Source organism: Bubalus bubalis, chromosome 21 (assembly GCF_019923935.1).
Source record: "Bubalus bubalis isolate 160015118507 breed Murrah chromosome 21, NDDB_SH_1, whole genome shotgun sequence".
NCBI lineage: Eukaryota > Metazoa > Chordata > Mammalia > Artiodactyla > Bovidae > Bubalus > Bubalus bubalis.
The window spans coordinates 47,659,831-47,674,190 of NC_059177.1; the positions used below are offsets into that span (position 1 = coordinate 47,659,831).

Consider the following 14,360-nt stretch of genomic DNA (forward strand, 5'->3'; position numbering starts at 1 on the left):
GGATGATTGACATCTGAAAAGCCACATCTTTTGGCTCCTCTGCGATTTGAATCCACATCTGCCTGAAGTCTGAGCTGTATTTCCTTCCTCTCCCCTCCTCTCCTCCCCGGTCCAGGCTGGCCTCACCGCCTTTGCTCACATCTTCTGGCCGGGCCTTGCATTGTCATGCTCTGCCACGCTCACCCCTCATTCTTCTGAGATGGACTTTCTGCAGCTGTCCCATTACCCCAAAGAGACAACTGTGGCTCCCTCAGCCACCCAGAAAAGTTTTCTGCTTTTGGCCCCAGCTCTGGAGCCAGAGGAAACCCATAAATACAAACACATTTGCATGAAAGCCCAGGGGTTCTGCATCTGCAGCTAACAGCTAGGTTTAGCATCCAAGACAGCTGCCGGAAGCGGGAGCAGCAGCCACCAGCTTCCTGGGACAAATGTGTCCCAACAGCCAGGTCGGTACCACTTGGTGTTTATTTAGACAGACAAATCAAAGCACCTGGTGGTTCAAACAGCTTGTGCTCCTTTTTCTTTTGGAGGCGGGGTAAGAGGTTAGAAGGGTGTGTGCCATATATATATAATATATATATTTTAAAAGATCAACATATCACCAGTCCCCACATTTTTTCTCTACTGAGCAATATATACAGCCTATATATATATATATGTATGTGCATATATATATATAATATATATAATATATATATATTTCAATAGATAACTACATTCAAGTCATGAAACACAGGATTTACAATTTCCCTCTGAGGGAAGAGGAAAAGCAAATTCACACACAATTCACAGAGGAAGTACCATGAAAGCCCAGCTGGACAGGAACTGAGGCCCCTCTGGGGGACATGGGGGGCAGGCAGCAGCAGCAATCACGACAACTGCACGGTTGCTTATCGTGGGGGGCAGGCAGGTGCCAATGAGGTGTGGGCCCCACCTGCGCTGCCGGGTCAGCCGGCGGTGCTGGCTGACCCAGGGTCCCAGGCTGGGATGGGCTTTTGGGGCACACGTTTGGGAACCTCAGTTTTCCAGGAGCCTCTCAAATTTGGGGTTCACGAAGGAGAAGCCAGCAAATGCTGTTTGGTCCATGGACTCGATGAGGTTCTTGTCGCTGTAGGAGAGGCGCGGCTTCTCATTCAGGAACTCCTGGTCGAAGTTGCTGAAGTCTCCGGGCGACTTCTGCAAGCAGAGGGTAGGGGTGTGGAAGCATGACTCAGAGGGAGAAGGTTCCTGAGGTTCCAGGGACCCACCCCTGGGGCCAGAATCCCTTCTGCGGTGGGCCAAGCAGAGCCATCCTTATTGAGAATAGAAAAGGGGGCCTCTCTGCTGGAAGGGGGATGCTGTTACCCAAGGGGCTGAGGGAAACCAGCAGGGGGCCTGGAGGAGGAAAGGTGGGCATTTGCCCAAGCAGGCAATACAGCCCTGGGTCAAACCCCTCCCACTACCTGTTTCTGTAGGTCCCACAAGCTCAGATTGGATTTTGCATTTTTAAATGTTTAGGGAAAAAAAACAAAAGGAGAATAAAATTTCATGACGTGAAAATTAAATGAAATTCAATGGTTCAGCATTCATAAATAAAGTTTTATGAGTACACAACCATGCCTACTAACTGACATGCTGCTATGTCTATGGCTACAGCTATGGCCACTTTGAGACTATCTGGCCTGCAAAGCCTACAATATTTCCTATCAGGCTGTTCACAGGAAGTCTGCCAACTCTGTCTCTCAGGGTCCAGTGAAAGTGTGATAGAAAGAGGTCTCAAGCTGGTGACCCTCAGGCCAAACTGAACTGCAGGTACAACCATTTTGACTAGCCATGAGTTTTAATGGCATTTGAGCCAATTTTTTTTTGGCCTCACCACGTGGCTTGTGGGATCTTAGCTTCCTAGCCAGGGATTGAACCTGGCCCCTAGGCAGTGAAAGCTCAGAGTCCTAACCATTGGACTGCCAGGAAATTCCTGAGCCAATATTTTTAAATTAGGCAATATGACATCAAAATCAAGTTTTTGGGACTTCCCAAAACCATGGGTTCAATCTCTGGTTGGGGAAGTAAGATCCCATGAGCTGTGCGGTGCAGCCAAAAAATTTTTTTTAAATCCAGGTTCCTGGCTTCTTTGAAAAACTGACAGAGCAGAGCAGTTTGGGCCAGATTCCTGGCAGGTCTGTTAACTCTTGGTGCTGAAACCCCTTGGGGCCAGCTCATCACAGGCCCCTACCTCTTCCTTCCAAGAAGGATTGCTGCTGATTAGCACACATGCCTGGTATTGTTTAAAATCAGTCCATCCCTCTTTCTATCAAAAACATGACTCTAAACGCAGGCTGTGGGATATTCCTACAGCCTGCCTTGCCTGGTAGTAATGTGCCCAGTGCAGGAGGCAGCGAGTTTTAGGTCCCTGGAGTCGGGGGAGTTCCCTGCGGTTTTAAGACACAAACAGGCTGCTAGGTGGTAACAGCGTCCTCAAGGAGTGAGGGGAGGCAAAGGAGAGAAAGAGGAAGAAGAGCTGTGATCAGAGAAAGGCCTTGGTGTCTGACTTCTGAGAAGTCCAGCCTGCCTCTGGTCTCCTGCTTGCTCCTGGCAGCTTCTCTAGATTCTAGGCTGTTGTGTACAGCAACCCTGCTTTCCCTGGAAAGCATCTGGCCTCAGCCTGGCCGAGCCTCCTCAGCCCTGCCCGCATCCCATTTCCTCTCAGACCTACTCCAAACTCTGGATCCTGGCTCCTGCCGACAGACCCTCCTCATGGCAACTGATCGTGTGTGGCCTTGTGACATCTCTTATACTGATGTCTTTTATCATAAATGATCATCGGCATGCAAGTTTCTTATCTCTTTGAGGAGCTGGGGCCCTCCAGTTCTGGGACTGGGCCTCCTACTCTGCTGTGCATGCAGCCCGGCTCAGCGCTCTGCACTCAGAAGGCACTCAGCATTTTCGATATTTATTGCAAAATGGATTGAATGGGTGGATGGATAGATGGAGGGAGGGAGGCTTTAACTCTGATTACCAAAGCATACACCCCTGCACACAGTGGGTGTTAAAGAATGTATGGTTGGACTTCCCTGGTGGCGCAGTGGATAAAAATCCACCTGCCAAGGCAGGGGACATGGGTTCAATCCCTAGTCTGGGAAGATTCCACAATGCCTCAGAGCAACTAAGCCCGTGCACCACAGCTACGAAGTCTGTGTGCCTGGAGCCTGTGCTTCACAGCGAGAAGCCACCGCTCTGAAAAGCCCATGCACCACAACAAAGAGCAGCCCCCGGCTGCTGCAACTAGAGAAAGCCTGCATGACACGATGAAGACTCAGTGTAACCATAAATAAATAAATCAAAGAGAACGTATGGTGAGGGGTGCTGGATCCACTGTTACCAAATGTTTGTCGAATGACTGACTGACTGAGGAGAGACCATGAGAACACAAGGGTAGAGACTGTGACTCAGCCTGCCAGAAGGGTTGGGAAAGCTCGTCAGAAGAAGGGAGAGAAGGAGAGCATGTAAATGATGCAGGAGGGAAGAAGGGCAAAGCAGGAGAAGCCCACCCGGGAAGGCAGTAGGGGGCAGTGTGGAGTCGCAGCCCCACCGGAGTCGGATTACACACCACTTTGGGCTTGAAGGGCGGCTCCACTGCACGTTTCTCCAGCAGAACCCAGTTGATGGTCTTGAAGAAGGGGTGGATTTTGATGTTCCCTGTCACTCCCAGCCTCTTGCTTACGTCCCGTTCAAGCAGCTGCAACCCAGCAAAGGAACCTGGTTAGCACCCAAGGGCTGCAGGAAATGGGTTCCTCAGAAAACCCCCAAGCAGGCCCAGGGGTACCCAGGCCAGTCTGGCCCAGCCCAGCATCGCACCCCAGAGCCTCTGGGGTGGAGGAGTCCTCTCTTGTCTCTGCTCCCAAGTCTGCATGGATGGGGGCTGCTGGGACTCTCAGCGGGTGGAATTTGTGAGTAAAAGCAGTGGTCATTTACTGGGTGTTTACCGTCTGCCTGGCACAGGCCTGAGCATACACATTTATGTTTCCCCCCACCCAGAAGTCTGAGAAAGGTTCTCTCCTAGCTTCATTTTGTAGATAAGGAGACAGACTCAGAGTTTAACCTAGGGTCTGTCTGTCTCCTGACCCCAAGCCTGTCACTGCCATGCCAGACTGACTCAGTGCAGGGAACCCAGACAGGAGGTCCTGGGATCACAGCAGAAGGGTGACTCCCCCGGGTGGGTGAGAACCAGAGCATCAGCAAGCTTGTCATCCTTGAGACAGGGGGCTTCTGGCACTCCCGAGACCTGGTATCTGCCAGCCCTCACCCCGGGCCAGCCCCGCCCAGGGCCTCCCACCTTCTCCAAGATGTCTTTGGACTCCTTGGTGATCCAGCGAGGATAGTACGGTGAGTCTAAACGGATGGACTCGAAGAGTTCGTCCTCATCATCACCATGGAAGGGGGACTGACCAATGAGCATCTCGTAGAGAAGGACTCCGAAGGACCACCAGTCCACGGAGAACGAGTATTTCAGGCCCTGCAGAATCTGGAGCAGACAAAGTGTGGGAGCTGAAGGGGCCCCGGAATACAAGCCCGGCCGGACTTCCTCAGCTTCCCAGTTGCGGCTCAGACATCACAACTCACGCCCGCCCTGTGGAGGCAAGGTGTTGGCCGGGGCCAGGAGGGTGCCGCTCACCTCGGGGGCGATGTAGTCAGGGGTGCCGCAGAAGGTGCTGGCCTGTCTGTCCCCGGACATGTTCTCCTTGCACATGCCAAAGTCGGCAATCTTGATGTGGCCGCTGTGGTCCAGCAACACGTTGTCCAGCTTGAGGTCCCTGCGGGGAAAGGACAAGAGAAGGAGTCATTAGGGCCCACTCCCCTCCTCCAGGCAGCTCCCCCCCGCCATGTCCCCACTGTCAGTCTAGCACTCTCCCACAGGGAGGGGGGAGTGAGGAAGAGGAGGGCAAAGAAGTGCTAAATATATGTGCTTCCTGCAAGCTGGCTACTGCGTGTTCGACACACACCATCCTACTTCCCTAGAGTGAGTCCAGGCATGGACGGCATGTTATAACGTGCATCTCACACCACCTTTTAAAGCCTGGAGCCTAGTACTCAGTACACACTGTCCCATGGATTGGTTTCCCACTTGACAACATCCCCTGGCATCATCCAACAGCACAAAGCCCGGCCTCATCCTTTGGCATGGATACATATTAACGGCAGGATAGGACTGTCATTTGTTGGGTGAGATGAAATCAGTCCCTGTGGGTGGAAGTTCAGAGTGCTCGGATGGGGCTTTAGAGGGAGACATCGTAGGGAGAGAGACACCATACTGGTCAGTGCTGTGCTCCCTGACTGGCATTGAGTATGCTTTGGGAGTTCCCAGTCCCCGGAGCTGTGCTAGCCTCAGCTAAGGGGCCACAAGGAATTCTAGCAATGGAGTAGGTGGTTTAGGCAAATACCCAACTAAAAGACCGACTCCATGCAAAGATGGGGCCACAGCTGGACCGGGCCCCATTCAGAGCACTTCAGAGGATATGATGTGGTTGGGGCCTCCCCTCCTAAACAACACCACCCCATCTCCCGATCCCCGCACCTGTAAATGATCCCTTTCTGGTGCAGAAACTGTAGTCCACAGACTATCTCAGCCGCGTAAAACCTGGATGAGACAACACACACACACACACACACACACACACACATAGTGTCCTGAGATTTCTATGAGCAGACCCTGCTTCTCCCTAGGTCTTCTTCTATCCCCCCAGGGACAGGAAATGCTGTGCATAACTTCACAGACAACCTGGGCCTCATCAAGTACATCTTGTGTCGGGCAAGTAGGGGCTGGTAGCCAAGACAGGAAAGAAAATTAAGAAGGAAAAAGCTCCAAAGGAGACTATTCTCTGTCCTAAGAGTGTATGTGTTTATACAGATATGCCTATATGCACACACACAGTTTAGCGGTGCATGCAGGTTTAAGGGCCACCCACCTGGGTCCTGCATTGAACAAGATCACCCACCTGGCTGAGGCCCAAGGAGGGGACAGGATCTGGCATATGACCAGGCTGGGTTCCCAGCCACAGCTCACCCACCACTCCTGGCTTCCCACACTGGGCGGGGGATGGCCCTGGCCACCCCAAGTCTCTCCAACCCCAGCTCCAGCCCAGGCTAGCTTCTCCAGGGGGCGAGGAGAAGGAATGGAAGGCAGGCGGGCAGAGGGCTCTTCCCCACAAGGGGCCTCGCGTACGTGGCACGGGAGAGCTCGAAGCGGCCTTTGTCCTGGATGTGGTACATCAGGTCGCCCCCATTGAGGAACTCCATCACAAAGAACAGGTGGTCCTGCGGGGGCGGGAGGATGGTGAGCAGAGGGACAGAAAACGAAGGGAGGCACCCTGACAGGATCACCAGGGGCAGGCCCTAACAGGAAGCAGGGAACAACCCTGTCCTGGGGGACCTGCGGGGGGAATAGCCCTGCCCTGAGACATCTGAGGACGGGGGAACTCAGCCCTACCTTCAGGGATCTGAGGAAGAAGAAGGGGCCCTGTTTTGGCAAGTCTCAACGGGAGATACAGCCCTGACCTGAGCAACTGAGGAGGGCAGTGGGCCAGGGGCACTGACAGTGGGTGGGCCAGGCACCTTGGTCTGGAAGGTGCAGAAGAGGTGGGTGAGAAACGGATGATCCCCGGCGAGGGCCAGCACCCGCTTCTCCACCATGGTGCACTCCACGTCGTCATCGATCAAGACCACGTCTTTCTTGAGAGCCTTGATGGCGAAGAATTCCTTTTTGCCCTTCAGCTCTGCGAGCAGCACCTGATGGATGTAACAGGGGTGCTGAGCGGGAGAGGGCCAGAACCAAGCCCAGGGTGCACGGCCCCACCTAACCGGGAAGCAGACAGAGAGGGTGAGAAGCAGGTGTCCCCAGGATTCTGGGCTCAGGTGGCTCAGGCTACCTACCCCAAGGCCATGGGGCCCTCACCTTCCCGAAGCTGCCTTTGCCCAGGACCTTGATGAAGGTGAAGTTGTCAATGTTGCACTTGGTGCTGCTCTCCCAGATCTTGCCGTAGGTCCCAGTTTCTGCCGAGACATAGCTGCTTCCGACTCTGGTCTCTGCCCGGAGGCCCAGAGGGTGGTCCTGCCCTGCTGGATCCCTCCCAGCGGAGGGGCCTCCTCTACAGGTGCGTTCGACTGTGTGGGGAGACAGGGCCCCATGCTGGTGGGGGAGGGGAGGGGCTTTCTTGGAAGGCATGGGCATACCTTTACCTGCGAGATCATCTCCAGAGACTCCTGGCTTCTTCTCAAAATTCTGGTAGATCCCAACAGTGTCTTGGGTCTCTGTTTCCTTCTTTACAGATCTCTGGAGGAGGGGGTGGGGGTGGGGGGGAGCGGCCTAGAGGTCATAGCATGGTCAGAACTCCCAACTCAGAGGGAGGACGCCAGCCATCCATAACTCCACCCTCAATACCAATGGGGGACAGCGAGGGGCAGAGCCCAGGACCCCTAGGTGGTACATGTGCATGTACACATGTGTGACAGAGTACACACAGAGACACACATACACACACTTCTAGCACAGAGATGCCTTGCAGGTCTGAAAGGCACTGGTTACAAACAAAAGTTTTGGAAATTGAATCCTATGCACACAACCACTTAACAGAACCTTGTTTTTGCTGTTGTTGTTGTTTTCCTTCACTTGTGATAGATTCTACAATTTTCAAGTTTTGTGACATCCTTCAAGCTCCACCCACATACCCAAACACACACACACACAAAACACAAACATATAAAGGCTTTAGTTCCAAGAGTTCCAAACTTGCAGTCCTCCAGGTTCACCCTCAGAGCACTGCTTGAATAACTAATATCTTACGAGAACAAGCCCACCACTTTCTAAGGACCAGGCCTTGAAATGGATCTTCCAGAAGTGGGGTCCTAGGTATAAATGCCCCTCACTGCAGTTCATCCCCCAGGAGTGAGCGTGAGCCTGGACTGGTCCCCAACCCCAAGACCCTCTGTCCAGGCTCCCCACAGTGCCTGCCCACCTGGCCAACTTGGTTCAAGGCCTCGGCCAAGAGCTTCTGGTTGATGCCACAGAGGTTGGCCACTTTCATCTGGCACTTGTGATGCACGTTCATGCCACAGTCTGTGGTGGGAAGAGAAGCAGATCATCAGGGCTCTGGCTCAGGCTGGCAGCCAGTAGGGCGGGGAGGGATGGAGGAGAAAGGAGGGCAGGGTCTGCTGGGTTTCCTGCCTTTAGAAAAAGATGTGTCTGAAATCATCACCACAAATCTTTTCTTACTTAAAAAATGAAAAACAAATGTCTGGGACAAACTAGAGAAGTCCCTTTTCCTCCAGAGGTCTCTCGCTACAGTGAAGCTGGAGGTGGCGGGGAGGGCCAGTGAGGAGCGTGTTTTAAGCTGCTGAGACAGGCCCCTCCAACTGAGGACCTTCTGCACCATTCTCCTCAGTGACTGGGGCCAACTCGACTCTAAGCCCCGTTTTATAATTGAAGACATGGAGCTTAGAGCGGTGGGGCCACCTTCTGATGGTCTCAGAGCAGTAAAGGGTAGTTGGCTGGGCCAGTGGGGAGGGGCCAGGAGGCCTCACCCACGTGCGATTCCCCAAGTGAGGGAGCAAAGGCAACCTTAGTGGGTCCTGGTTTCCATGGTCTGGGTGAGTTGGGCCCACCCCTCCCACCCCCACCCACCCCTCCCACCCCTGCCCCCACCGGCATGCACCTTCACACTTTAATCCCTGCTTCACCAGCCCCCAGAGCAGGCTGCCACAGTGGTCACAGAAGGTGGGGCTCATGTAGTTATAAACCTTGAACCGGTGCGGCATGTCGATGTTGAAACGTTCTTTCTGGAACTGGGATGCAGGATCACGGGTCAAAGGTCACATGCCAGGTCCAGCCCCTTCCTCACCCCTTAACTTTCCCCAACCCAACCCCACACACGGTAGATTTCCCAAGAGGGCCCCATGGGGAATGGGAAATCCAGGGAATCCCAGGGGTCAACCCAGGAGAAGGAAGGATGAAGGAAAATAGGGAGGAAGGGTGACCCGACAGGGAAGGGGTGGACACAGCCCAGATTCCCCCCCCACCCCCCCACTGCCGCCCTGGGCCCAGCCTCACTATGGTGTCCCGACTGTTGGCTGCAGTGCCTGTACACCGGCCGATGATCTTGTCGATGCATTTCTTGTGGATGGCAGCATTACATTCTTGAGGAGGCACAGGCCCAGGAGGGGGACGAGAAGGCCCAGGAGGGGCAGAGTGTGAGCTGGCGCCCGCCGGCCCAGTCCTGCCCTCTACACAAAGCCAGCGTTCTCCCCGACCACCCACATCCTCACTCCACAGAGGCCTCAGCCCCGGAGCTTGATTTTTCTCTCCTCCCGCCAGTCCCTGTGGGAGGCGCCTGGGAAGGATGGGGCAGGGAGGACAGGCTGATCTGGGGTGGGGAGGCCTCAGAGATTAGGGAAGGCTCAAGGAGTCTCGGTGGGCAGGGGGTGGGGCAGAAGTGAAGGATGGGGTGGGGATGGCACTGAGAGAACTGGAGGCAGAGGGGTCCTTGCTGTGGCCCAGGACAGCATCCAGCTCTGAAGCTCTCTCACCCTCTAACCGCCCCCACACACTGACACACACACACACAGATGCACCCCTACACAGGGACCCTCGGGCACACATACACAGCAGGGTAGTAAGGACAAGACTTACATAGAATGCTTACAGTGCACCACTCACACTTAGAACACAGCTTTACATATTTTACCCCATTTGGTCTTCACCAACACTCTATTATCCCCATTTCACAGATGAGGAAACTGAGACACAGAGAGGTTAAGTAACTGTGCCTAAGGTCTGACAGCAAGGAAGTGGCAGCGCCGGGGTTCAGACCCAGGCAGGCTGGCTCCAGAGCCTCTGCTCACCACCAGTGGCCCACACCACCTTGTGCACGCACCATCATGGTGTGCTGGTTATGTGTGTACCCAGATGCACACAGGTCTAAACAAGAGCACATGTGTAGCCAGGGACGCACTGGCAAAGCTCTGATAGCCTCTGGGGGGAAAGAGCCCTGATGTGCAGTGCTGGCGGGTTCTGTGTGCATACTCCACTGGGACCTTTCAGGCCAGTGTGACATCACTGAACGGGAAACGCCGGGAAGAGACACTCCAGCTCTGGCACTCACTGATGCAGTTATCGTCCACACACGCCCACCCGCCTGGAACACCACACACACAAACACACACACAGGCTTCTTGCAGACACCCCATCCCAACACAGGGACACAGACTTTGCTGTGAATGCACACAGGCACACACGTGCATACACATGCGCATACAGCCCGGGCCGTGGAGACACTTACGCCTGCACTTGTAGCCTTGCTTGTTGAGACCCCTGAAAGGCAAGCGGCCAGCCTGGGTGAGCGTGGGCAAGGCCAGGATGGCGGCCGTCCTTCCCCGCTGCCCTATCCCGGTGGGCACAACCAGTCTCACCAAACAAACTCTCTGCACACGGAGCAGAATGTGGGCTGCCCAAAGAAGGTGGCGATGAACTCGTGGTGCCTGATGTAGTGAATTTTGGCCTGTTTGATAGCTCCACGGCGGTTCATCGTTGGGAACTTGGCCTCGTCTTCACCCCGCATAGACTGCTTGCAATCTGGGGGCCGGTGAGCAGAGAAGTCAACCCTGGCCCTTGGGTGGGGCCTCACCCTTTCAGTCCCTCCCTGGGCAGTCCCAGCCAGACCGCTGATGGAGGCTGCTTCCCTAAACCTCCATTCTGGCCTCTGAACCTCCACCCCCAGCCCAGGTAGGGAGGGGCTTACCTATGTCTTCCAGGAAATACTGCACTGACATCAGCACCTTGGCCTGGGGTTGCAAGTCCAGCTGCAGGGGTGAGGGTTGGGGGGTCAGTGAGGGCGGGCCTGGGCCAAGCCAGACTCAGAACCCGCCCCCATGGTTGGTCCCTCAAGGCCCAGGGAGTCCTGGCCTCCGGCCGGCCACCTGTCTGCCCAGAGTGGGCAGGGCCCCACCCCTGAGCCCCGCCCCCACCCCTCATCCTGGGGTATTATTACATTTGGGGAAGTGAAAGGATCCAGCCCACACCCAGCTTGGCCACATGGCCCTGGGAACAGAGTGGGAAGGGAAACTCCCCACCCTCAACCCTGGCCACCCCCTTCACTAGGATCTTAGAATGTAGGTACCTCTCCCTGCCCCCCAGACATACATAGGCACATGCGTACTGAAACGGGGTGCTGGTTCTCTCTCTGTGGCCAGTCTCCTCACACAGACTGGCTGGTCCTCAGGACAGGACCCTCAGCTTCCCCAGACCCATGGCCTGGAGCCCGACTGTGTCCACTGGGGTACTGGACAGACACACGAGCTGTCTCTGCCTGATTACTCAAGACTGCGTGCAGCCCCAGGTCAACCTCGGTCCTGGCCAGTTCCTTCACCCCTCACTGGAGGCTGAGCAGAGTCACAGGGTCTTTCCTGAGGTGGGGGGGGTGTGCATCTTGGTTGCAGGAGCCTGCATGTAACCCCGGGGGGTAGGGATGCTCTGCCAGCATGGGTATCCTGTGGTCACAAGGGACATATGGCCACATGTGGGTGCAAAGTCCAGGTTTGGGCAGGTGAGTAGCGGGCTATGATCCTGCTCCCCACCCCTTTGTTGTGGAAGATCGTAACTGGTGTTCCCCAGTGCCTGCCTGGGCCTGGAATATCTGCGAACATTCCAAACAGAACTGGGAACAATGGGGGCCTCTGGGAAGCAGGGCCTGGGGCCTGGTGTTGGGGCCAGGAGCTGCCCTTTTGTATAGCTTGTTAAACTCCGTACATCCTGCCTTTGCAAAATTAAAAGGGAAAAAATAAGCCACTACAATAGGAGGTCTCTCTTGAGAGCTGTCTGAGGGCCAGGTGCTGCAATAAGCCCTTCACCTTCAGCTTTTCATTCCATGGAACAATCGACCCCAAGGTAGGTCTCTTTAGCAGCTTCTCCTTTTACAGATTCAGAAACGGACTCAGAGAAGCTAAGGATTTGATGACTCGCAGGACCAGAATTCAAACCCAGGTTGTTGGTGGCCAGAGTCTGGGGGGCCCTTGGCCATCCCCGCTCCCTTTGCCCACCCATGTTGTATGCCCATGGCTGCGCCCCTCACCCAGAACTCAGCCTTGCCGTTGTTCTTCTTGCAGCGTTCGGCTAGCACCGACACACCCACCGTCACCTCGGACATTGGCTCTTCGGCGGCTCGCATCAGCACTATCTGGATAACGCGGCCCTCGTAGATGTGAGCATCGAACGTGGACTTCCACTCAGGGTACATGGTGGGCTTCTTCTGCACCAGCGTCTTCCCGCGCTCTGCAATGGGCCAGGCAGGCAAGGTCGGGCTAGGGCCCCTTTGTCCCTCCCTCCCCATGGCCTTCCATCCTGTGGAATCTGCCTGCTCTCTCCCGAGGGTCTAGGTCTCCATGCCTCAGCCCTCATGACCATGCTCTGCACGCCTCCCCATCTCACTCATGATCTGTTCCAGAACACAGAAACACCGGCCGTTCCCTGAGGGCACCCCTACTAGGTTCCACCCTGAGCCTTTGTTCTTGCTATTTCCTTTTCCTGTGACCCTCTTCCTCCAGCCCCTCTTAGATGTCACATTCCCTTACACATTCACTCAGTGAACACTGCTGCGGGCTCCCACATGCCAGACATGATACTGGAGGCAAAGAACATGGTGCCCGTCCTAGAGACCCAGTCCTAGGCAGAGACATGAATCAATTCACCCCTCAAGTGAATATTAAATCATAGCTGTGATGAGACTGAAGAGGGCAATGTCAGTGGGTCTAGACCTATCCATGGTCAGGTGGCCTGCCCCAGCCTAAGAGTCAGGGAAGGCTTCCTAAAGGAAGGGACAGCTCAGCTGAGACCTAAAGGATGACAAGGGTTCACCAGGCAAGGACAGAAGCAAGCAGGAATGATGTGAGATGTTTGCTTCTTCCAGGAAGCCCTCCCTGACTGCAGCCTGGGATGGTACCTCGTCTGGATTTCCCTATCACAGGATTCACTGTCTGGCTCCCCCACCTGACTGTGAACCCCATGAGGGCAGAGCCTGGTCAGCCTTGGAGCATGGCAGTGTCCTCTGTTCCCAGCACAGGCTGGCACACATAGACACATGGAGCTCCTGCAAGGAGCCCATTCTTGGGCAAAACAACAAATGGGGAGGAACCAGAAGCCCTGGGCCCCAGGGAAGGTTCCGTATAGCCAGCAGGAGGTCCTATAGGCAAGTGGGTAGTCTCTACTGTCCTGCACTACCAGGTGAGCTGGGCAGGGAGATGAGGACAAGGAAGAGAAGGATCCCTCAAAAGTTCTAGGAGAACAAGACACAGTTCTTTCCACTGCCGTCGCCTCCTGGCTCTGAGTTCCCTGCCCCACTAGCAATTCCCTGTTGCCAGTGGCTGTAGCGTGGGTGGGGTCCAGCCTCCAGCCCTACCTGTGCTGAGAGCCTCCTTCATCTTCACAGCACAGAAGGGCTGGCTTGCCTCGTCCGCGGCCTTCAGGGAGCCCAGCTCGTAGGAGTTGAAGGAGATGCGCAGGAACGGTGCCATGTTGGGGCCTGCAGTGGGGCTGCAGAGATAGAAGACCTGAGGCAGGCAGCAGGCACAGCCTGGAGAGGGTGGTCAGGTTCCCACTCCCCTCAGAGCTCCCACATGGTGCTTAAAAGGCACTAGTCCTAGTTGCCAACATTAAAATGGAGTTTTACATAAGACGAGATTTGTGACTTCCCGATGAAACTGGAAGGTGTGACATCAGGCCCACTGGGCAATATCTGGCGGCACCGCCCCCTTGGTTGAGCACCCCTGCCAGTTCACTCTAGTTCAAAGCCCTGCTTTCACTTCTCTCCAAATCCTACCTGGGCCCTGGAGACATGTGAGCCTGTGACTTCCATCTCATTTATTTGGAGAGTCAGTCATTCAATGCCTCCTTTAACAGCCAATGGCTGGGCACCTACTATGTGCAGGTACCTAGTATATGCTGGGCTCCAGCACCTCAGTGGCAGCCAAGATGAGAAGGACAATACCCCATCCTCCTTGCCCCTTGCAGCCCTCCTTGGTTTTCATAGTTTGTTTTTTGCCCATAACTACCTAGGCAGACAGGGCTTCCCTGATGGCTCAGTGGTAAAGAATCTACCTATAATGCAGGAAACACAAGTTCGATCCCTGGGTCAGAAAAATCCCCTGGAGAAGGAAACGGCAACGCACTCCAGTATTCTTGCCTGGGAAATCCCATGGACAGAGGAGCCTGGTGAGCTACAGACCATGGAGTCGCAAAGAGTCCAACACGACTTAGCGACTGAGCACGGCACCCAAGTAGACAACCAGGGTCAAGATGATCACCCCCACTTTTCCTACAGGAAACTGAAATCCTGAGGATG

General features: G+C 54.9%; 1 protein-coding gene across 7 annotated transcripts in view; it reads right to left on the minus strand.

Annotated features, from left to right (window-relative positions):
- Positions 1-447: 447 nt before the first annotated feature.
- Positions 448-14,360, minus strand: part of PRKCD (protein kinase C delta) — a 36,300-nt gene continuing 22,387 nt past the window's right edge. For 4 of the 7 annotated variants that reach the window (XM_044933818.2, XM_044933817.2, XM_044933820.2 and 1 more), the window contains 17 exons: positions 13,419-13,552; positions 12,096-12,295; positions 10,767-10,827; positions 10,438-10,600; positions 10,308-10,339; positions 9,080-9,165; positions 8,685-8,814; positions 7,989-8,089; positions 7,207-7,339; positions 6,929-7,026; positions 6,589-6,762; positions 6,200-6,291; positions 5,552-5,614; positions 4,652-4,790; positions 4,313-4,501; positions 3,587-3,715; positions 448-1,176 (listed from right to left, as the gene is read on the minus strand). In XM_044933818.2, the coding sequence (XP_044789753.2) occupies positions 1,018-1,176; positions 3,587-3,715; positions 4,313-4,501; positions 4,652-4,790; positions 5,552-5,614; positions 6,200-6,291; positions 6,589-6,762; positions 6,929-7,026; positions 7,207-7,339; positions 7,989-8,089; positions 8,685-8,814; positions 9,080-9,165; positions 10,308-10,339; positions 10,438-10,600; positions 10,767-10,827; positions 12,096-12,295; positions 13,419-13,533 (2,064 nt within the window). In that variant the 5' untranslated portion in view covers positions 13,534-13,552 and the 3' untranslated portion in view covers positions 448-1,017. The remainder of the gene's footprint in view (positions 1,177-3,586; positions 3,716-4,312; positions 4,502-4,651; positions 4,791-5,551; positions 5,615-6,199; positions 6,292-6,588; positions 6,763-6,928; positions 7,027-7,206; positions 7,340-7,988; positions 8,090-8,684; positions 8,815-9,079; positions 9,166-10,307; positions 10,340-10,437; positions 10,601-10,766; positions 10,828-12,095; positions 12,296-13,418; positions 13,553-14,360) is intronic. The other 3 variants (XM_044933821.2, XM_006050257.4, XM_006050255.4) reach the window with 3 other exon arrangements.